Source organism: Anomaloglossus baeobatrachus, chromosome 6, assembly GCF_048569485.1.
Source record: "Anomaloglossus baeobatrachus isolate aAnoBae1 chromosome 6, aAnoBae1.hap1, whole genome shotgun sequence".
NCBI classification, from domain to species: Eukaryota; Metazoa; Chordata; class Amphibia; order Anura; family Aromobatidae; genus Anomaloglossus; species Anomaloglossus baeobatrachus.
Window position 1 is genome coordinate 116,393,755 of NC_134358.1, and position 24,099 is coordinate 116,417,853.

Below are 24,099 nucleotides of genomic sequence, written 5' to 3' on the forward strand. Positions count from 1 at the left end.
CCCAGTAATGTAATGTAACTAGTTATCATTGTGTATTTTTGAGATTTGCTTCTGCCGGATTTATGGATTTATGATTTCAGTCACAGGGGTGTAGATTGAGTCGTCACTCCGATTTGTCAAACTAATCAAAATCCCAAAACTTCGGATTTATGTTAACGACTGATCCTTTTCAGGGGGTAGGAAAAAGCTTGTATTTTCTAGGAAAGTTGACGAGCTCCCTCACTAAGATCTGAATGATCCCATCCCAGGGAGGGAACTAATACTGAGCAGCAGAGAATGCAGCAAATGACCTTTCTTTCCTGTGTGAAATGACATTAGCAGAAGGGATGGATCTGGAGAAATAAAACTCTCAGACTCCTGAAAAAGTTCCCAAGTATGAGACTGTATGAGGAGGAAGAGGGGCGTCCGCCTGCCCCACACTTGGGCATCCTCTGACACCCATGCCCCCTGTTAGCCCTGTGCTCTGGGATTGTGCAGAGCGGGCATTGTTGGCACATTCTACTTCCCAAGGTTTCTGCTCTCTTTCCTGCCATTCATTGGAGGATGAAGGAGGGGACAGCACTGGAGCAGAGGGGGGGTGATGGGGGCTGGTTCCAGGATGAAGGGGCTGGAGTCACATGGAGACAATCTTTTGATTAATGTCCAAATTACTTGCTCTGCTCCCAAAGCAGTGACTGGAAATCTGCAGGCACAGGGGCTTTTCCTCTGTTCCATCTGGATTGATTATATTTGATCAGAGCAAGATGAGGCTGAATGTGAAGGAGACAGCGCAGGACTAGACTTGGAGGATCTAACTTTGGAGAACTTTTCTGCACTGAGAGAAGTGATCGCTGGAGGATCAGCACTGGGTCCTGGGATATAACATGACAGAGGAACATAGACATGATGGGAAGGTGGAGAGCAGCAAGGACCTGGAGAGGCAGCTGCGCCTCAGGGTGTGTGTGCTCAGCGAGCTCCTCAAGACGGAGAGGGACTATGTGGGGACCTTGGAGTTTCTTGTCTCGGTGAGTTGTGTGATGGGGAGATGGGGGAGGGGAGCTCTTCTATCACTGCTCAGCCAGCCTGAGTAACTGGATTATTGGAAAGCCCCAAGGAAACCTCAACAATAGGCACAGCCTGGGCAGAATCATTATCTCCAGGACAGGCAGGGGTCATTAGACTATGGATAGTATGCAAACTATAACAAACTTTACTATCTATCATCTATCTATCCAGTGGCATAACTTGAAGCTTATGAACTCCAATGCAAAAGTTCCAATGGGACCGCCAATAATTGCAAACTTGTAATAGTATTGGTCTTTTCTTATAGCCCTATGGGAGTTTTTGGGGCCCTGGTGTGATTGTAACTCCTGCACCTACTGTGGTTACATCCATCTATCTATCTCTTCTATCCAGAACAATAGGTGCAGGAGTTGCAATCACACCTGGGCCCTGGAGCCTAAGGGGCCCTAAAAGTCCCTTTGGCCTATAGAAGAAGACTAATGCAATTAAAGATTTGCAATAATTGGGGCCCAGTTGGAGCTTTCACATTGGGGCCCGTGAGCATCAAGTTACACCATTGCTTCTATCTATCTAATATCTTTCTCTCTATTATCTATCATCTATATATTTTCTATTATCTATCTATCCCTCTATCTATCCGTTATTTATCGATCTATCTCTATCATCTATTCTCTATGATCTATTATCTATCTATCTATCTATCTATCTATCTATCTATCTATCTATCTATCATCTTTATCTAATTGTCTATCTCAATTTTAGAGTAATCTAGTTATATAGTTCTGTTAAAAAAGTTTGTAGGATTGGTACAAACTGTGGTAATGCACATATACCAGCAAAATTAATATAGGGTGGCCCAAAAGTAGGTACACAGTAGAATCAATGAAATGTATCACACCTTTTGGGCAAACATACATACAGGGGTTTATTTGCTTTTTATTGCATTATTACATTTACGTTCAGGGCCGTATTTACCATTAGGCACCCGTGGTCCGGTGCCTAGGGCGGCAGATTGTGAGGGGCGGCACCTTCTGGCAGCAAAAAAAAAAAAAAAAAAAAAATTTTTTTTTTTTTTTTTTTTTTTTTTTTTACATTTTTTTTTTTTTGTGGCCGCCGAGCACAGGGAGCTGATTGACCCCGGAACTGCCGGCGCCTGCACTTCCGGGGTCACAGGCGCGCGCCAATCAGCTCCTTCCTCTGTGCTGCGTCCACTTCTGTGTGGACGTCACATGCAGAGCTCACAGCAGGACGCCGCGGAGGACGCCGTGATGGAAGCCGGTGTCAGAAGAGGATACTCCCGTGAGCCAGGAAGATGGCGGCGGGCACTGGAGCAGGTAAGTGGATTCATAAGGAGCGTGGGAGTGTCTCTAATGCAGACCAGAGATCTGCGCATGCGGGGGGGAGGCGGCAAAGGCAGATACTGGAGGGAGGCAGAGGCTGAGACTGGGGGGAGGCTGGAGGGAGGCAGAGGCTGAGACTGGGGGGAGGCTGGAGGGAGGCAGAGGCTGAGACTGGGGGGAGGCTGGAGGGAGGCAGAGGCTGACACTGGAGGGAGGCAGTGGCTGAGACTGGGGGGAGGCTGGAGGGAGGCAGAGGCTGAGACTGGAGAGAGGCAGAGGCTGAGACTGGGGGGAGGCTGGAGGGAGGCAGAGGCTGAGACTGGAGGGAGGCAGAGGCTGAGACTGTGGGGAGGCTGGAGGGAGGCAGAGGCTGAGACTGGGGGAGGCTGGAGGGAGGCAGAGGCAGAGACTGGGGGGGGGGCTGGAGGGAGGCAGAGGCAGAGACTGGGGGGAGGCTGGAGGGAGGCAGAGGCTGAGACTGGGGGAGGCTGGAGAGAGGCAGAGGCTGAGACTGGGGGGAGGCTGGAGGGAGGCAGAAGCAGAGACTGGGGGGAGGCTGGAGGGAGGCAGAGTCAGAGACTGGGGGCAGGCTGGAGGGAGGCAGAGACTGGGGGGAGGCTGGAGGGAGGCAGAGGCTGAGACTGGAGGGAGGCTGAGACTGGGGGGAGGCTGGAGGGAGACTGAGGCTGAGACTTAGGGGAGGCTGGAGGGAGGCTGAGGCTGAGACTGGAGGGAGGCTGAGGCTGAGACTGGGGGGAGGCTGGAGGGAGGCAGAGACTGGGGGGAGGCTGGAGGGAGGCAGAGACTGGGGGGAGGCTGGAGGGAGGCTGAGGCTGAGACTGGAGGGAGGCAGAGGCTGAGACTGGAGAGAGGCAGAGGCTGAGACTGGGGGGAGGCTGGAGGGAGGCAGAGGCTGAGACTGGAGAGAGGCAGAGGCTGAGACTGGGGGGAGGTTGGAGGGAGGCAGAGGCTGAGACTGGAGGGAGGCAGAGGCTGAGACTGTGGGGAGGCTGGAGGGAGGCAGAGGCAGAGACTGGGGGGAGGCTGGAGGGAGGCAGAGGCAGAGACTGGGAAGAGGCTGGAGGGAGGCAGAGGCTGAGACTGGGGGGAGGCTGGAGAGAGGCAGATGCTGAGACTGGGGGAGGCTGGAGGGAGGCAGAGGCAGAGACTGGGGGGAGGCTGGAGGGAGGCAGAGGCAGAGACTGGGGGGAGGCTGGAGGGAGGCAGAGGCAGAGACTGGGGGGAGGCTGGAGGGAGGCAGAGGCAGAGACTGGGGGGAGGCTGGAGGGAGGCAGAGACTGGGGGGAGGCTGGAGGGAGGCAGAGGCAGAGACTGGGGGGAGGCTGGAGGGAGGCAGAGGCTGAGACTGGGGGGAGGTTGGAGGGAGGCAGAGGCTGAGACTGGAGGGAGGCAGAGGCTGAGACTGTGGGGAGGCTGGAGGGAGGCAGAGGCTGAGACTGGGGGAGGCTGGAGGGAGGCAGAGGCAGAGACTGGGGGGAGGCTGGAGGGAGGCAGAGGCAGAGACTGGGGGGAGGCTGGAGGGAGGCAGAGGCTGAGACTGGGGGGAGGCTGGAGAGAGGCAGAGGCTGAGACTGGGGGGAGGCTGGAGGGAGGCAGAGGCAGAGACTGGGGGAGGCTGGAGGGAGGCAGAGGCAGAGACTGGGGGGAGGCTGGAGGGAGGCAGAGGAAGAGACTGGGGGGAGGCTGGAGGGAGGCAGAGGCAGAGACTGGGGGGAGGCTGGAGGGAGGCAGAGGCTGAGACTGGGGGGAGGCTGGAGGGAGGCAGAGGCAGAGACTGGGGGGAGGCTGGAGGGAGGCAGAGGCAGAGACTGGAGGGAGGCAGAGGCTGAGACTGGAGGGAGGCAGAGGCTGAGACTGGGGGGAGGCTGGAGGGAGGCAGAGGCTGAGACTGGAGAGAGGCAGAGGCTGAGACTGGGGGGAGGTTGGAGGGAGGCAGAGGCTGAGACTGGAGGGAGGCAGAGGCTGAGACTGTGGGGAGGCTGGAGGGAGGCAGAGGCTGAGACTGGAGAGAGGCAGAGGCTGAGACTGGGGGGAGGCTGGAGGGAGGCAGAGGCTGAGACTGGAGAGAGGCAGAGGCTGAGACTGTGGGGAGGCTGGAGGGAGGCAGAGGCTGAGACTGGGGGAGGCTGGAGGGAGGCAGAGGCAGAGACTGGGGGGAGGCTGGAGGGAGGCAGAGACTGGGAAGAGGATGGAGGGAGGCAGAGGCTGAGACTGGGGGGAGGCTGGAGAGAGGCAGAGGCTGAGACTGGGGGAGGCTGGAGGGAGGCAGAGGCAGAGACTGGGGGGAGGCTGGAGGGAGGCAGAGGCAGAGACTGGGGGGAGGCTGGAGGGAGGCAGAGGCAGAGACTGGGGGGAGGCTGGAGGGAGGCAGAGGCAGAGACTGGGGGGAGGCTGGAGGGAGGCAGAGGCTGAGACTGGGGGGAGGCTGGAGGGAGGCAGAGGCTGAGACTGTGGGGAGGCTGGAGGGAGGCAGAGGCTGAGACTGGGGGGAGGCTGGAGGGAGACTGAGGCAGAGACTGGGGGGAGGCTGGAGGGAGGCAGAGGCAGAGACTGGGGGGAGGCTGGAGGGAGGCAGAGGCTGAGACTGGGGGGAGGCTGGAGAGAGGCAGAGGCTGAGACTGGGGGGAAGCTGGAGGGAGGCAGAGGCAGAGACTGGGGGGAGGCTGGAGGGAGGCAGAGGCAGAGACTGGGGGGGAGGCTGGAGGGAGGCAGAGGCAGAGACTGGGGGGAGGCTGGAGGGAGGCAGAGTCAGAGACTGGGGGCAGGCTGGAGGGAGGCAGAGGCAGAGACTGGGGGGAGGCTGGAGGGAGGCAGAGGCTGAGACTGGAGGGAGGCTGAGACTGGGGGGAGGCTGGAGGGAGACTGAGGCTGAGACTGGGGGGAGGCTGGAGGGAGGCTGAGGCTGAGACTGAAGGGAGGCTGAGGCTGAGACTGGAGGGAGGCAGAGACTGGGGGGAGGCTGGAGGGAGGCAGAGGCAGAGACTGGGGGGAGGCTGGAGGGAGGCTGAGGCTGAGACTGGAGGGAGGCTGAGGCTGAGACTGGAGGGAGGCTGGAGGGAGGCTGAGGCGGAGACTGGGGCAGGCTGAGGCTGGGGGGAGGCAAAGGCTGAGACTGGGGAAGAGAGGCTGATGCTGAGGGAAGATAGAGGCTGATGCTGGGGGAGAGAGGCTGATGCTGGGGGAGTGGGAGAGAGGGGCTAATGCTAGAGACAGAGGACAAGGGATGAGGGATAGTGCAATGACAAAATCGATTGGGTGGGGGGAGTGTAAGGACTCAGAATAAGAGGGGGCAGAATTGGGAGCTCATTGTGAAGAAGGGGCAGCATGTGTGGGATCAGTATGGAGTGGAGCAATGTAGGGGAGTCAATATCAAGAGTGGGGTAGTGTGTGTGGGGGGGGTCTCAGCATAAGCGTTAGTGTGGTGGTCTTAGCATGAGTGGGGCAACATGAAGGTCTCATTATGGAAAAGAGGAAGGCAGCATTAGGAGCTCATGGAGAGGGACAGCATGCATGGGACATTGTGAGAAGGGGGCAGCATGCATGGGACACTGAGGAGGGGGCAGCATGCATGAGACATTGTGAGAAGGGGGCAGCATGCATGGGACACTGAGGAGGGGGCAGCATGCATGAGACATTGTGAGGAGGGAGCAGCATGCATGGGACATTGTGAGGAAGGAGCAGCATGCATGGGACATTGTGAGGAGGGAGCATCAAGCATGAGACATTGTGCGGAGGGAGCAGCATTCATGGGACATTGTGAGGAGGGAGCAGCATGCATGGGACATTGTGAGGAGGGAGCAGCATGCATGGGACATTGTGAGGCGGGAGCAGCATACATGAGACATTGTGAGGAGGGGGCAGCATGCATGAGACATTGTGAGGAGGGAGCAGCATTCATGGGACATTGTGAGGAGGGAGCAGCATGCATGGGACATTGTGAGGCGGGAGCAGCATACATGAGACATTGTGAGGAGGGGGCAGCATGCATGAGACATTGTGAGGAGGGATCAGCATTCATGGGACATTGTGAGGAGGGAGCAGCATGCATGGGACATTGTGAGGAGGGGCAGCATGCATGGGACATTGTGAGGAGGGAGCAGCATGCATGGGACATTGTGAAGAGGGGGCAGCATGCATGGGACATTGTGAGGAGAGAGCAGCATGCATGGGACATTGTGAGGAGGGGGCAGCATGCATGGGACATTGTGAGGAGGGGGCAGCATGCATGGGACATTGTGAGGAGGGGGCAGCATGCATAAGACATTGTGAGGAGGGGGCAGCATGCAAGGGACATTGTGAGGAGGGGGAAGCATGCAAGGGACATTGTGAGGAGGGAGCAGCATGCATGGGACATTGTGAGGAGGGGGCAGCATGCATGGGACATTGTGAGGAGGGGGCAGCATGCAAGGGACATTGTGAGGAGGGGGCAGCATTCATGGGACATTGTGAGGAGGGGGCAGCATGCATGGGACATTGTGAGGAGGGGGCAGCAAGCATGGGACATTGTGAGGAGGGAGCAGCATGCATGGGACATTGTGACGAGGGAGCAGCATGCATGGGACATTGTGAGGAGGGGGCAGCATGCATGGGACATTGTGAGGAGGGGGCAGCATGCATGGGACATTGTGAGGAGGGGGCAGCATGCATGGGACATTGTGAGGAGGGGGCAGCATGCATGGGATATTGTGAGGAGGGGGCAGCATGCATGGGACATTGTCCTCACATCATGCTGCTCCCTCCTCACAATGTACAGATCATATTTCATAATCGAGGAAGGTGTGGTGGATATACAGTAGTTTATAAGGGAGGGCAGTGTGGTGTTTATTAGGGGCAGTGTCACAGTCACAGTATATAAGTGGGGACGGTGTGGTGGGAATATTTTATACTCATGCTATGTTTTGATGTGCCTGTGGTGATTCCCATTGGGGGGGGGGTTCGTTTCTTATTGATACTTTTTAAAGTGTGCTACAGAGTAGATCTGCCTTAAACAGATGTCGTGTGCGAAAACTCAGTTTTACGTTGTCACTAAGGGGCGCGACCACTTAAAGTGCCTAGGGCAGCACGAAGGCAAAATACAGCCCTGTTTACGTTTGTGTACCATTGTTTAATCTCGTTAAGTGATAGAAACGTCTTCCATCAACATTGCAACATTTCATGAACCTGTCCAGTACAATGTGTCCTGCGGTATGACATAAAGTCTGGTTGTCAGCAATATCCATAAATTCATCCAAGATGAACTCTTTTAATTCATCTGGGGGTCCTGTTGAAGCCTTATTCTTTACTACACCCTCCTAAAAGAAGTTCATTGTTGCCAAGTTTGGTTTGTCAGTGTCACATGTACCTGTAAAACCTCGTAGAAATTAATTAATTCAGCTGTATACCTACCGTACTTTTGGGCCACTCTGTTATAAAGTCTATGGTGACCAAAAGACCATAGCATTGTGCCCGTTCTGTGTGATGCCCATCCTCAGGTGTAGATCATGTCCTTATTATATGGGTAAATCAGGGAACTGATGCTCCTGATAATATTTTATTAGAGAACTAATATGTAATATCTAGACCTTGCTCATATCCTAAAGTATTCCGATTGCTATTTGTAACATTTTATTATTTCTTCTGGATATACAAGACAAGTCTCTATCCACATTACCCTCTCGTGTTTATTCTAGAGCTCGTCTACTGGTGACACATACAGTACAGTAGCTTCTCTACTAAAAGAGTTGTCCTGATAATAGAAATGATTACTTTGTGAATGGAGCAGTACATTCATTGTGTATGGGAGCAGTGGTCACACATGTGTGGTACCAACCTCAAAACCAGATATCAGTAAATAGATATATGGTCACACATACGTATTACTGCTTCATTCATAATAGACTTTGTGATTTTTTTTGGGATCCGACCCCTTATCCCTGCAATAATCATACTTATATCACATGTCATGTATACCCGCTCCACATGGGTCTAGAATGGTCACGTTATGGATGCTCACCATAGATTTTTTGTGTTCAGTTAGTTGAAAATGTATGTGTGAATGGTTTTATGCAAGGTTTGACATATCCATGCAGTTGGATAGTCAATGTTCCTAGACATTTGTTGTTTCCTCCCAACTTTTTGGGCTATGTTCCGTAAATCGCCATGAAACCTCTTACTGCTGATCACAATTTACACTAACTCCTGGAATTGACCTGAATTCCTCAACATTTTGGCGTTCCTTGATGTTAGAATTACGTATTATGTAATGAGGCGCAGAGGTGGATAGTGAGGAAAGAGACATTAGGCAGGCCTTTAATTGTCATGGACAGAATAGCAGTGGATAGTATAACAGATTCAGCTTTCACCTTTAGTGGTTCCTTTTCAACCCGATTGTTTTATGGACTGAGAATGTGTAGTGATGCCATGTCCCCCTGTAGAACAAAGCACACAGTGCCCAATTGTACTGGGGAGAATAAAGAGACAGTGTGATGGCTGTAGTACATGCATGCCTGGGCAGAAGCTCATCCTGGACACTTCTGAAAAAGGGGCTATTAAAAGGATGTAAATATATACAGTACGTCTCAATAGAGCTGTTCCTGCTGAAAAGATTGGAAGTCTATTTCCCTCACAAATCTACAATTCACGAGATTTACTGGAATAGTTTCAACCCGATTGAGGGTTTTCTGCCACACAGAATGTTTTGCATTTAGCCCAAAGAGTTCTACTTTGGTCTTATCTGATCAGAACACCTTCTTCCATATGTCATGTAGAGGAGGTCCTCTGGTGGTTCAGTTCCATGAAGACTTAAGGCCACTTTACACATTGAGACATAGCTAGCGATGTCGCTGGTGAAAGCACCCGCCCTTGTCAGTTGTGCGTCACGGGCAAATCGCTGCCCATGTCGCACAACATCGCTAGGACCCGTCACATATACTTACCTGCCTAGCGATGTCACTGTTGCCGGTGAACCACCTCCTTTCTAAGGGGGAGGATCGTTCGGCGCCACAGCGGCGTCACTAAGCGGCCGTCCAATAGAAGCTGAAGGGCGGAGATGAGCGGCCGAAATATCCTGCCCACCTCCTTCCTTCCTCATTGCCGGTGACCACAGGTACGATGTTGTTCCTCGTTCCTGCAGTGTCACACATAGCGATGTGTGCTGCCCCAGGAACGACGAACAACCTGCGTCCTGCAACAGCAACGATAATCGGGATTAGAACGCCGTGTCAACGATCAACGATAAGGTAAGTAATTTTGATTGTTAACGGTTGTTCGTGTGTTTCACACGCAACAACATCACTAACAAGGCCGGATGTGCGTCACGAATTCCGTGACCCCAACGACGTCTCGTTAGCGATGTCGTTGCGTGTAAAGCCCCCTTTAACGTGTATGTAGAGAAAATGTCTAAAACATACAACCATATCATTTAATAATCTGCAGAAAGTTACCCTTGTTTTTGCTGTTAAAAATTTACCACCAGTAGTACAAACTGTAGCAAAGCTACTGCAATTCAGTGCACATGAAGTAACCAACATTGCTAATCAGAAGAACTATACTACATTTCTAATTGGAGATATTTGTTAATATTATTGTTATTATTACACCTACTACATATTGGGATAGGATCTTGGAGATGGCTTTTAGTCCCTAAGTAGTTTTAATTACAAGATGATGAAATTTTGTAACTGCTTATTTGTTTGGAAGGTTTGGTGGCAATATGCTGAATGTAAATGTTTGATAATTGTTATCAATAAACCTGAGCATAATGCTGTCAAAAACAAAAATACTGTTCTTTTGAAGGACATATCGTTGGTGCAACCTGTGCAGCTGCACTTGGCCTCTAGGAGTAAAGGGTCCGAGTTCATCCTCCAAAACCACAAGCAGTTTCTAACCCAAACAGAACTATTTGAATTTAAAGGGCCCACACACTGCTCTTGAAGAGAGGCCCTTTTATATCAGTATTTGACATTGGAAGTACTAGCATGATCAGTTTGTCTCAAGGTTTCGTTCACAATGGGTTGTTGCTGCTCTGCAGATTTTGCATTCATTTTCTCAGGCCAAGACTAGGAATGGATCCTAAACAGTAGTGAACGATAAAGGAAATAACGTTTGGGCACCACTGGTCAAATGTAATTAAAAGGGTGATTTACATGCTGCGACATCGCTAACGATATATCGTTGGGGTCACGCTTTTTGTGACGCACATCCAGCGTCGTTAGCGACATCGCATTGCGTGACAGCTAGGAGCGACGATCAACGATCGCAAAAACGTCAAAAACCGTTAAACGTTGACACGTCGTTCCTTTTCATAATATCGTTGCTGCTGCAGGTACGATGTTGTTCGTTGTTCCTGAGGCAGCACACATCGCTATATGTGACACCGCAGGAACGACGAACATCTCCTTACCTGCGTCTACTGGCAATGCGGAAGGAAGGAGGTGGGCAGCATGTTCCGCCCACTCATCTCCGCCCCTCCGCTTCTATTGGACGGCTGCCGTGTGACGTCGCTGTGACGCCGCACAAACCGGCCACAGCGACGTCGCAGGGAAGGTAAGTTCGTGTGACGGGTGTAAGCGATGTTGTGCGACACGGGCAGCGATTTGCCCGTGACGCACAACTGACGGGGGTGGGTACGCTCGCTAGCGATATCGATAGCAATATCGCAGATAGTAAAAGTGCCGTTTAGGCTATGTCCGTGAAGTGATGGCCCAGGGGCACCTCTGGCTGTGTAGTCGTGGCACTGGTACTGAGGCAGACCCCTGGTTCCACCACTTCTTTAACTTCGGGGGCTGACTTGATTGTGCAGTGTGGGACGTCTCTTTCACCGGCCGATGCACAAAGAGTCTTCAGGCAAAAGTTGAAATGCATAAAAACTGACATTTATTCACACAGAAAATAACACTCCGGTCAGCAGATTCCGGCAATATTGGTGGAGCTGGGGACAACCTGCCCAAACGCGCCCTCTGGTGGGGGTATGCCCTAGATACTCTTCTTCTCCGGGCTCCCACTCTCCGGTCAAGCACGCACTGGACCCACACCAGCGGAATAGACCCTGAGGTTGCGTCCACCTCCTTTGCTCCGGTGTCCCCTGGTGTTCCGCTCACACACTCACACTTGCCGCTGCAGATGTTCACTGCCTGCTGTCTCGGATCCTTCTACCCCTACACACACACGGACCTTCCCTAGAAATCCGGCCGACTCCTCCTCCCCGGTGGCAACAGCCGTCCCACCCGGCCACTAGGGGGTGCCCTAACACACAAGATCACATAATAAAACAACACATTTTTATTATTTACAATGCCGGGTTTAACTGTACTAGTAGGGGGTAGACCCACCCACTACATTCCTCCCCTCTTAAAATCCGAGCCTCCCGGCAAGGCTCTGTCTAAAACATGAAAACAGTCGAAAACCAACTTTATGGTGACAAACCCCAGTCCGGTCCATCACCTGCAGCCTGTCCACAAAAGAGACGCCAGTCCAGGGCGTGGCAGTTCAGCGGCGTTCCCGGACTTGTGATGGCGCCCGGAGGCTTCAGTAGCGCTCCCGGTCTTGTGATGGCGCCCGGAGGCTCAGTAGCGCTCCCGGTCTTGCGACGGCGCCCGGAGGCTCAGTAGCACTCCCGGTCTTAGATGGTGTGCAGGCGGCAAACAAAACTTTTGAACATTATAAGCTTTAACTTCTGCCGGTCTCTAACAACACCGGTCTTAAACAGGACAGCTACAGGTAACTATGCAGGAGGCCAGGCTCGCTTCCATTCCTCCGCTTGGGCCTGAATGTAAGCTCCCAGGGTCTGTCCCGGCTGGCGACGGACCCACCGGCAGGACAAGGGGGCAAAGGGTGGTTCTGCTGGCGTGGCTGCCTCGGCTCCTGGCGGGGGTGAAGGCGTCGCTACCCGGGGTGGCGGTGGCGCGTCCAAAACAATGACCGGTTGATTGGTCACATGCTGACTCACGGTTACCACTGGAGAAATCTTCTCCGGGTCAACGGTCGGCCCAGACGATGTTTCCGGGGCAGCAGCCACGGTGCGCCGGGGGTGAGAGGGCTCGGACGGGACCGGTCTTGCATGGCTCCGGCGCCGCTCTTGTTGCTCCTCCCACTCCAGCTCCTCTTGCCACTGAGCCGCTTCCCGGGCGGTCGGCATCCGGTTCACGGCAACGGCAAATAGGCCGCGACTACCTGCGTCCGGCAGAAATTGAACCTTCTCGCCCGGCCAGAGTGTGTGGAGCCGTTTGGGCAGCCCCTCCACGTCCAGGTGGACTCTATTATAAAAATAGTCGTCCCCGGTGCTGACCTCGCGGATGAAGCCGTACCCCTCCTTCTGATTGAATTTTACCACCACGCCGGTGGTAAACTGCAGGGCCAGCTCCTCTCCGCCCAGACCGGACAGCATCTCCCGGACAAGGGTTTCGGCCAGAAGACGTTCCTGAACAGGGTCGGGCTTCGGGGACGGAGCTCTGGGGTGCGGTTCGGCGGACGGGACGATTACCGGGTCCCAGATGAAGCCCCGGTGGTCCTTCTCCAGACGCTCGGCAAACACTTCAGCCGGCTCCGACAAGGGAGCAGATGGTGTGGCGGCGGCGCCAAGCTGTGGGGTCTCCCAAGGGAAGGCTGTAACCCCCGAATGGCTTCCTGGTGGCGTAGCATACGTCGCCCTCACTTCGGTGATGGTACTTCCGGTCTGTGCGTCCCAGGTGGTTTTCCAAGACACCTTATCGGGGCGCGTAGAACCTCCCGGTCCCAATGGAAGATCCACCAATGCTGCCTTACTGGCAGGGGCAAACCTGGGTCGGCCCCGGCCTAAGCTGATCAAAGCCATGGTTGTAGCCAGTTCTTCCGGTTGCCCAAAAGCTTCCATCTCGGATCGCTGTGCTGTAACTAGCGGTGGCGTCAAAGTGGAGACTGAGGAAAAAGAAGGCGGGCCTCTGCTTCCCGCTCTTAAACAGTATCCTCCCCCAGCTTCACGCAACATCTTGACTCCTCCGCGGCGGTACTTCTTTCTCTTCAGTACACCGCCCACTCTACATGTTCTTCGGCGTGCCCTGGGACTGGCGCCTCCCCTCTTTGGGCGGAGTACTCTGTACCTCTTCCTCGGCACCGGCCAGCCCCAGGCTCTTCTTTTGGCGCAAATTTTTCGCGCCTTTTCTTCTTCTTGGGCCCGGTCCAACGCTACGGGCACTGTGTTCTCTTCCCACCAGGGGGCTGGGAATTTTCTTCCATAGTCAGGATCCTGTGCCTCAGGCACTACCTGATCTTCAGCTTCCTGGGTCCCCGGCAGGGAACTCACATCCTGCCGACTACGCCACATGAAGTGATGGCCCAGGGGCACCTCTGGCTGTGTAGTCGTGGCACTGGTACTGAGGCAGACCTCTGGTTCCACCACTTCTTTAACTTCGGGGGCTGACTTGATTGTGCAGTGTGGGACGTCTCTTTCACCGGCCGATGCACAAAGAGTCTTCAGGCAAAAGTTGAAATGCATAAAAACTGACATTTATTCACACAGAAAATAACACTCCGGTCAGCAGATTCCGGCAATATTGGTGGAGCTGGGGACGACCTGCCCAAACGCGCCCTCTGGTGGGGGTATGCCCTAGATACTCTTCTTCTCCGGGCTCCCACTCTCCGGTCAAGCACGCACTGGACCCACACCAGCGGAATAGACCCTGAGGTTGCGTCCACCTCCTTTGCTCCGGTGTCCCCTGGTGTTCCGCTCACACACTCACACTTGCCGCTGCAGATGTTCACTGCCTGCTGTCCCGGATCCTTCTACCCCTACACACACACGGACCTTCCCTAGAAATCCGGCCGACTCCTCCTCCCCGGTGGCAACAGCCGTCCCACCCGGCCACTAGGGGGTGCCCTAACACACAAGATCACATAATAAAACAACACATTTTTATTATTTACAATGCCGGGTTTAACTGTACTAGTAGGGGGTAGACCCACCCACTACATTCGCATGCTGCATTTTGCTTTGACAACAAAACTGTACCCTCTGGCAAACTCTAAACAAATGTAAACACTGCGTTTGAAAAAAAAAGTGGTAAAAACGCATGCGTTTTCAATGCTTTTTTCTTGCGTTTGGGCTGCTTTTTAGACAATGCGTTTTTAAAGGAGAAATAAAATATGATATAATAGGATTTGATAGATACCTATAATAAATAGATAGAGGGATAGATAGAAAATTAGAAAGAATAGATAGCATGACTGCCCATTGACAGCAGACAGAGCCATGCGATGAGAATGAACTCGGGTGAACCTTTGAGGTCAGTGCCAGGACACAGGCAGTAGTGCGGGGCTGTGACGTCAGAGCTTCACCCAAGTTCATTGTCATCACGCGGCTCTGTGTTTGTGTTGTGGCCTAATTTGCAGGCACAGGTGAAGGACTCACCTGTGACCTGTGACGTCCCGCTGACTCACTTCAGTCACTCGGGTGATTTGCTCTTACAAGTGGAGGACTCCAGCTGTGGCCGCGGGTAACCTGAGTGACGTCACCGCTGATCGTGCGACTCACTTCAAGTTGCTGCGTGGAGCTCACAATGAGCGTTTGTGCTTTATGGTCGCTCGCTGTAAGCTTCCAATGTGGCAGAGCTGGAAGCATCGTGGGACCTCGTGTGGATTACATCGGACTTGGAGGGGTGCTTGGGGGTTAATAAAGTGGTGAAAGAAGGTATTTTTTGTCTTTTATTCGAAATAAAGGATTTTTTTGGGTGTATGTGTTTATTTACTTTCACTTACAGATTAATCATGGGGCTGTCTCATAGATACCTTCCATAATTAACCTAGGACTTAGTGGCAGCTGTGGGTTGCCAATAACTCCTTATTACCCCGATTGCCACTGCACCAGGGTAATTGGGATGAGCTAGGTAAGGTCCGGGACTGTCGTATCTAATGGATGCAGCAATTCTGGGCAGCTGCTGGCTGATATTTTTAGGCTGGGGGCAGCCTAAAAATAATAGACCTCCTCAGTCTGAGAATTCCAGCCAGCAGCTGTGAGGCATTATCTTGGCTGGGTATCAATTTAAAGGGAGTGCACGTCGTTATTTTTTAATTAATTATTTATTTTACTGCAAAATATAGACCTGCCCACTGGCGGCTGTGATTGGTTGCAGTGAAACAGCTGTCACTCTCCGTGGGGGCACGTCTGACTGCAACCAATCATAGGCGCCGGTGGGCGAGGTCAGCAGTGAATATGAGATGAGCTTAATGAGCGGCCGACACTTTCAGAAGCAGGAGAAGCCGCTGGGGCAGTGTGACAGCTATGGCGCACCAGTGATCGGTGAGTATGAAGGAGGGAGAGAAGGGGGGAGGGAGAGACCTAGACCGACAGAGAAAAACTGAGACCGACAGAGAAAGAGAGAGACCGAGAGACCTGCATTTTTGTTGACAAGAACGGATGCAAAATGCAACAAAAATGCAGTTCAAACGCACAGCTAAACATTTTGGTTGTGTTTTGACACACCTTATTCATTTCAATGGGTGTAAAATGTTCACAAAACACAATGAAGTGACATGCTTCTTTTTTTACGCAATGATTTTGACAAATATTTGTCAAACAAAACGCTACCTAAAAAAAGCAACGCGCTGATGGAAATTTTGACTTTTCATAGACTTTGCTGGGGAAGCAAAATGCATGCATTTTGTCATTGACACAGTGCAATTTAAAACTCAAGAAAAAATGCAACGTGTGTACATAGCCTTATTGTGAACAGTTAAGCAAGTTAAAGATGAAATGGCATAATGTTAAAGATCACACATGTCTTTTGTATGTTAGGCAAAAAAAGTTATTTTCATCTTCCACATTTGAAAAATTGTAAAATGGAAAATGGTGTTTTGCAAATGTTTGGGCACCCTTGGGAGATTTGTGTGCTCAGATAACCGACCAAGGTTTTAGCCCTTAATTAGGGTTAGTGTTATGGCTTTTTCACTATCATCGTTAGGAAAGGCCAGGTGAAGCAAATTTCACAACTTTATAAAAAAATGCCTCCTCTAACCTTGTGCCAAAAAACAGCAGCCATGGGTTCTAAGCAACTGCCTAGCACTCTGAAAAGGAAAATAGTGGAGGCTCACTCAATCAGAAATGTAATTAAGAAATGACAGTTAACATGAATAGTGGAAGTCAAGATAAGGTCTGGAAGACCAAGCAAATTTTCTGTGAGAACTACTTTTAGGATTGCTAGAGAGGCAAATCAGAACCTCACTTTGACTGCAAAAAACTTTCAGGAAGATTTAGCAGATTTTGGAGTTGTGGTACATTGTTCTACTGTTCAGAAACACATGCACAAATATGTCCTTCATGGAAAAGCTATCAGAAGAAAACCTTTCCTGCATCCTCACCATAAACTTCAGCAGCAGAAAATGTCAAAATCCACAATAAATAATCCAATTTGTCAAAATCCACAATAGACTACCTAGTTCAAGGTTTTACAATGGCCCTCAAAATCCCCTGATCTGAACATCATTGAAAATCTGTGGCTAGACCTCAAAAGAGCAGAGCATGCAAGACGAGCCAGGAATATCACAGACCTGGAAGACTTCTCCAATGAAGAATGAATTTAAATCCCTCAAACAAGAACTGAAAGACTCTTCGATGGCAACAAAAAGTCTTTACAAGCTCTGATACTTGCCAAAGGGAGTGTTACTAGGTACTAATCATTCAGGTTGCCCAAACTTTTGCAATGGTCCATTTTCCTTTATTGTTCTTTTTAAAATTTAAAGTTGAAAAATATAAAGGAAATGTGAGTTCATTTCATCTTCATCTTCGCATGACACTCAGCTCCCACTCAGCTGGAGTGTAATCTGGATGTCATGCCACTGTGCTGCGATCCTGCGAAAACACAGCACAGCCGCAGAGGAGGGGCCGGTGCTGCAGAGGAGAGGGAGGGACTAATCTCCTGATCTTCTCCATCGTCAGTTGATGCTATTATCTCAATGCACTCACATTACACTGGTATAATGCTAGTGAAATGCGATGTTTCTCTCGCACCCATAAACTTGTATGGGTGCAAGTTAAAACGAATCAGATTGTACCCACAGCATGCTGCAATTGTTTTCTCAGTCCCATTAGGGCTGAGAAAAAAAAAATCGCTCATGGGAGTGGGCCCATAGAGTAACATGGTTTTTTTTATCGCATTCCACTAGCTCCGTTTTTCTCACCATGTGTGCTTACCCTTACAGGAAAAATCTCACATTGGATATGGCATTCAAACTGGCAATATGCTTTTAGGTTGGAAGATGGGTTAATAAGAGTGCTGAGCCCTGGAGGGTGCCACACCACCCAATATGCACTACAGAAAAGGAGGGGCTTCCGGGCTCAGCACCATCTTTACCACACAAGGTTTAACTTGCGACCTATGCCTGATTCACTTTTCACTCCCCATTTAGAAAATTCCGTTTTGGCACATGGAGAGGTAGGACAATAGTGTTTAGGGACTATCCATATTCAGGCACACTTTGTCATGGTTGTATGGCTCTTTGGTTAAAATTCGCTAACTGAGTGCTTTACGTTTTCAACGTTTATAGCAATATTTCATGTAATCATTAATTGCAGTGGGCTGCCACACCGTGTATTTATATGTTTGTATATTGGCCACATGGCGGATTTGTGCACCTCTACATTATTTCAATATAAAAGGTGCGACAGTCCTATTTTTTCTCTTTTATAATCAGAAAATAACTAAAAATTCTTACAAAAGAGCAGATTGATAAGCATTACACAGTGTAATTCTGCGGTACACAGCACGTGTATCTATATTGAGTTTGGGCCATCTAAGATGCATAGAATAATATTTCATGTGATGCAAGGCAAGTTAAGGCTAGCTCTTCTTTGTTGAAAAAATATAATCATCCATTAAAAACAAAGAATGACTAATCTAAGGGTATGTGTGCACCTAACCTTATTTTGTGGCATCAAAAACGCTGTGTTTCTGGCCACTAAAAACGCATAACGCATCAAAAAAACGCATGCGTTATTACCACGATTGGTGCATTTTTGGCTGCGTTTGCTGTATTTTTGTTCACTGCGTTTTCATGCGTTTTTTTATCAGTGAACAATGCCATTAAACATTGGTGAAGAAAGAAAAGAAAAAAAAAAGATCTGATGTCATTTCCTTCATCAATCTGTTCTCCTTCATTCTCCACTAGTGTATGCAGAAGAGCAGACAGCTGCAGAACTACAAGGTTCAGCATACTCTATCCAGGACTGTATGCTGGAGGGAGAGGCAGAGGGAGCAGAACTACAAGGCTCAGCATGTTCCATCCACTAGTGTATGCAGGAGAGCAGACAGCAGCTTCAGAACTACAAGGTTCAGCATGCTCCACCCAGGACTATATGCTGGAGGGAGAGGCAGGGGGAGCTGAACTACAAGGCTCAGCATACTCCATCCACCAGTGTATGCAGGAGAGCAGACAGCAGCTGCAGAACTACAAGGCCTAGCATGCTCCATCCAGGACTGTATGCAGGAGTTTTTTTCCCAAAAACGTAAAAAATAAATGACGTTGGCTTTGCCATATGTTTGTATGCTAGCCAGGTACAGCAGGCAGGTATGGCTGCCCCCAACCCCCAGCTGCCTATTTGTACCCGGCTGGGAACCAAAAATATAGGGAAGCCCCTTTTTTTTTTTCATGAATTTCATGAAATTAAAAAAAAAAAAAAAAAAAAGACGTGGGCTTTGCCGCAGGTGACCGCATCAGCTGATTACCGGTAGGTCCTGCAGCCATCGGACGTTTTTGTTCTCTACTGTTCACTTTTGATTTCGCAGCTGCTTCCACCTCCATCCAGACATGGCGCAGGATGGGAGCGGACATGGCGCTGGACAGGAGGTAGAAGCAGGGGTGGCGGTATCGGGAGGATTCATTCTTCTGTGTTTACCAACACAAGGAATCCTCTTCCTGTACACGTGCCTGTACTACCCATCCCTTGCATTTATAGCTGCGTTTTTAGTCATAGAAAGGCAGCTATATTTTCAATTTGCATTTTTCATTGCATTTTTGAACATCTCATTGAACTCCATGGGTAAAAATCACAGTGAAAAACGCAGGAATAATTGACATGCTGCATTTTTGTGGGCACCACAAAGACGCAGCCAAAAAAAATGCTATGTGCAGACAGCAAAAATGAAAACTCATAGACTTTGCTGGTGAATGCGATATATAACACCGCGAAAAACGTGGTATAAAACGCCTAGTGTGCACATAGCCTAATGCGTACCCTGCAGTAGTTTTCCCAAGGACTAACACTAGTTGATTAGGAAGTCTTCTCATTGGTATCCGTACTATCACATTTTTCCTTTTAATACACTTTTAATAATTATATTTGCTTGGAATTTTCTTTTTCTTTTTTTTTTTTCCTCAGGAACTCAGTTAATGTAAAAATTGTTTAATTTCTTTCCTGGTATATATATTTATTTTTGTAGAAGGAAAAGTAACTGATCTCCCTGAATTCCTGACATATTTGATATTTTCAATCAAGATTTAAATTCTACTACAAACTGTGAAATATGCTATGTATATATTATAATGGCGATTATTTAATACGTCCGCAAAGACGATGTGATCAGTGGTAATTCAGAATATAAGACTGGGCGATGATTATTCTTGCTAATGATCATTCGGATAATTATCGTTCCATGTAAAATGTCCTGGACTCTTTGCACTTACAGTATGGTATCACCCAAATGACTCCCAGGTTGATTTTATCAGCCTTAGGCTAGTTTCATACTTGCGTTCAGCGCATTCCGTCAATATGGAGAATAGCGCAGTCCGTTAACGCACTGCCCTATTCTCCATAGACTTGTATGGACGACGCACTGTAACGCAAGTGTCTGCGTTGCATCCGCTGGATGACGCAGCGTTGTTATTTTGACGCTGCGTCGGGCGGATGGAACTCAGCATGTAACGTTTTTCTGCGCTTGGCGGAGTGTCAAAAAACGCAACCTGCAGGAATCCGTTAGGCGTCCGTTGTTTTTATAATGGACGCCTATGGTGGCGGATTCCGTTAGAATGCGTCATTTGATGGATTCCGTTAACGTAGCTGTCTTTACACAACTGCACATGCTCAGATGTGTAAAGACAAGGAAAAAAACTACAACGGATTGCGTTATTTTGTACGATCTGTAGCATGCGTTGTGCCACTATATGCAACGCATCCGTTGCATGCGTCACACAACGCAATGCTACGGATCCCGTCCAACGCAAGTGTGAAACTAGCCTTAATGGAGACATTCAAAACTATCCAATTGGTATGCCATGGTGTAAAAACAAAACTATCTTTTTAAATGGTTATTCCCACCTAAACCCCTCCCAAAAAATTAACTCCTGGATACCTTGCTGGGGCTGCAAATGCTGATACCATCTTCTATCCTGAGAATGGGTCTCTGGAACCATAAGAATGAGCCCCGTCTTGATTAGTGCAAAGGTTTTCATGCTAAGGCTGGGTTTACACGCTGCGACATTGCTTGCATTTGCTGGCGATGTCGAGCGCGATAGCACCCACCCCCATCGTACGGCCAATATGTGGTGATCGCTGCCGTAGCGAACATTATCGCTACGGCAGCGTCACAAGTACTTACCTGCCTAGCAACGTCGCTGTGTTCACCTAGTTTCTAAGGGGGGCGGTTTATTCAGCGTCACAGCGACGTCACTAAGCGGCCGCCCAATCAAAGCGGAGGGGCGGAGATGAGCGGGACGAACATCCCGCCCACCTCCGTCCTTCCTCATTGCTGGCGGGACGCAGGTAAGGTGAGGTTCCTCGTTCCTGCGGTGTCACACATAGCGATGTGTGCTGCCGCAGGAACGACGAACAACATCGTACATGCTGCAGCAACGATAATTGAGATTAGGGGGGGATGTCACCGATTAGCGATTTTGAACGTTTTTGCGACGATTCAAAATCACTAATAGGTGTCACACGCAACGACATCGCTAACGCAGCCAGATGTGCGTCACAAATTCCGTGACCCCAACGACATCGCTTTAGTGATGTCATAGTGTGTAAAGCACCCCTAAGCCTTTGCTCGATTCATTGTCTTTTGGACTGATGGAAATAGCAGAGTGCTGTAGTTGGCAGTCTCGCAAACAATGAATGGAGATGAAAGTTTACCATGCACATCTGTGCTCTATTTAGGAAGAGCCTGCGATGCCTCATCCACAGAATTATGCCGGCGTCACACGGTACGATCTATCGTGCGATCGCACGAGCGATTGTACCCGCCTCCGTCGTTTGTGCGTCATGGGCAATTAGTTGCCCGTGGCGCACAAAGTCGGTAACCCCCGTCACACGTACTTACCTCCCGGATGACCTCGCTGTGGGCAGTGAACATCCTCTTCCTGAATGGGGATGGACGTTCGGCGTCACAACGACGTCACACAGCCGTCGGCCAATAGTAGCGGAGGGGCGGAGATGAGCAGGACGTAACATCCCGCCCACCTCCTTTCTTCCGCATTGCCGGTGGACGCAGGTAAGGAGATGTTCGTCGTTCCCGGGGTGTCACACGGAGCGATGTGCGCTTCCTCAGGAACGATGAACAACCGGAGCACAGAAGGAGGACTGATATTTTGAAAATGAACGACGTGTCAACGAGCAACGATAAGGTGAGTATTTTTGCTCGTTCAGTCGTTCGGAGGTGTCACACGGTACGACATCTCTAACGATGCCGGATGTGCGTTTACGAATTCCTTGACCCCAACGACATATCACACGATATATTGTACTGTGTGACGCTGGCATTAAAGAGCCATGATCTTTGGATCACTGAGGGTCCCAGAAATCAGCAGATTATCCTCTATCCTACAGAAAGGGGAAAACTTGATTCTTGGAAATAACCCTTTAAGACCTAAATTAGCTATATTTTTATAGGAGCTTATTATACAAGTCTGGTAACAGCAGTAAAGCTTTCAAAAATGCAGATACAGTGCCTACAAGTAGTATTCAACCCCCTGCAGATTTAGCAGGTTTGATAAGATGCAAATAAGTTAGAGCCTGCAAACTTCAAACAAGAGCAGGATTTATTAACAGATGCATAAAGGTCCAGTCACACTAAGCAACTTACCAGCGATCCCAACAACGATAGTGATCGCTGGTAAGTTGCTAGGAGGTTGCTGGTGAGATGTCACACTGCGACGCTCCAGCGATCCCACCAGCAACCTGACCTGGCAGGGATCGCTGGAGCGTGGCTACACAAGTTGCTGGTCAGCTCACCAGCAACCAGTGACCAGCCACACGTGCAGAGAGCAGGGAGCAGCGCACACTGAGCGCTGGCTCCCTGCTCTCCTAGTACAGCACACATCGGGTTAATTACCCGATGTGTGCTGCAGCTAAATGTGCACAGAGCAGGGAGCAGCGCACACTGAGCGCTGGCTCCCTGCTCTCCTGGCTACAGCACACATCGGGTTAATTAACCCGATGTGTCCTGCAGCTACATGTGCACAGAGCAGGAGCCGGCACTGACAGTGAGAGCGGCTGAGGCTGGTATCAAAGGTAAATATCGGGTAACCAAGGACAGGGCTTCTTGGTTACCCGATGTTTACATTGGTTACCAGCCTCTGCAGAAGCCGGCTCCTGCTGCCTGCACATTTAGTTGTTGCTGTCTCGCTGTCACACACAGCGATCTGTGCTTCACAGCGGGACAGCAACAACTAAAAAATGGCCCAGGACATTCAGCAACAACCAAGGACCTCACAGCAGGGGCCAGGTTGTTGCTGGATGTCACACACAGCGACATCGCTAGCAACGTCACAAAAGTTGTTCGTTAGCAGAGATGTTGCTAGCGATGTTGCTTAGTGTGACGGGGCCTTAAATCTTACAAACCAACAAGTTATGTTTCTCAGTTAAATTTTAATAAATTTTCAACATAAAAGTGTGGGTCAATTATTATTCAACCCCTAGGTTTAATATTTTGTGGAATAACCCTTGTTTGCAATTACAGCTAATAATCGTCTTTTATAAGACCTGATCAGGCCGGCACACGTCTTTGGAGTTATCTTGGCCCACTCCTCCATGCAGATCTTCTCCAAGTTATCTAAGTTCTTTGGGTGTCTCATGTGGACTTTAATCTTGAGCTCCTTCCACAAGTTTTCAATTGGGTTAAGGTCAGGAGACTGACTAGGCCACTGCAAAACCTTGATTTTTTCCCTCTTGAACCAGGCCTTGGTTTTCTTGGCTGTGTGCTTTGGGTCATTGTCTTGTTGAAAGATGAAATGACGACCCATCTTAAGATCCTTGATGGAGGAGCGGAGGTTCTTGACCAAAATCTCCAGGTAGGCCGTGCTATCCATCTTCCCATGGATGCGGACCAGATGGCCAGGCCCCTTGGCTGAGAAACAGCCCCACAGCATGATGCTGCCACCACCAAGCTTGACTGTAGGGATGGTATTCTTGGGGTCATATGCAGTGCCATCCAGTCTCCAAACGTCACGTGTGTGGTTGGCACCAAAGATCTCGATCTTGGTCTCATCAGACCAGAGAACCTTGAACCAGTCTGTCTCAGAGTCCTCCAAGTGATCATGAGCAAACTGTAGACGAGCCTTAACATGACGCTTTGAAAGTAAAGGTACCTTACGGGCTCGTCTGGAACGGAGACCATTGCGGTGGAGTACGTTACTTATGGTATTGACTGAAACCAATGTCCCCACTGCCATGAGATCTTCCCGGAGCTCCTTCCTTGTTGTCCTTGGGTTAGCCTTGACTCTTCGGACAAGCCTGGCCTCGGCACGGGTGGAAACTTTCAAAGGCTGTCCAGGCCGTGGAAGGCTAACAGTAGTTCCATAA

General features: G+C 50.2%; 1 protein-coding gene across 1 annotated transcript in view; it reads left to right on the top strand.

Annotated features, from left to right (window-relative positions):
• The first annotated feature begins 615 nt into the window (after positions 1–615).
• Positions 616–24,099, top strand: part of PREX2 (phosphatidylinositol-3,4,5-trisphosphate dependent Rac exchange factor 2) — a 582,180-nt gene continuing 558,696 nt past the window's right edge. The window contains exon 1 of the mRNA XM_075353190.1: positions 616–1,004. Coding sequence (XP_075209305.1) covers positions 864–1,004 — 141 coding nt within the window. The 5' untranslated portion in view covers positions 616–863. The remainder of the gene's footprint in view (positions 1,005–24,099) is intronic.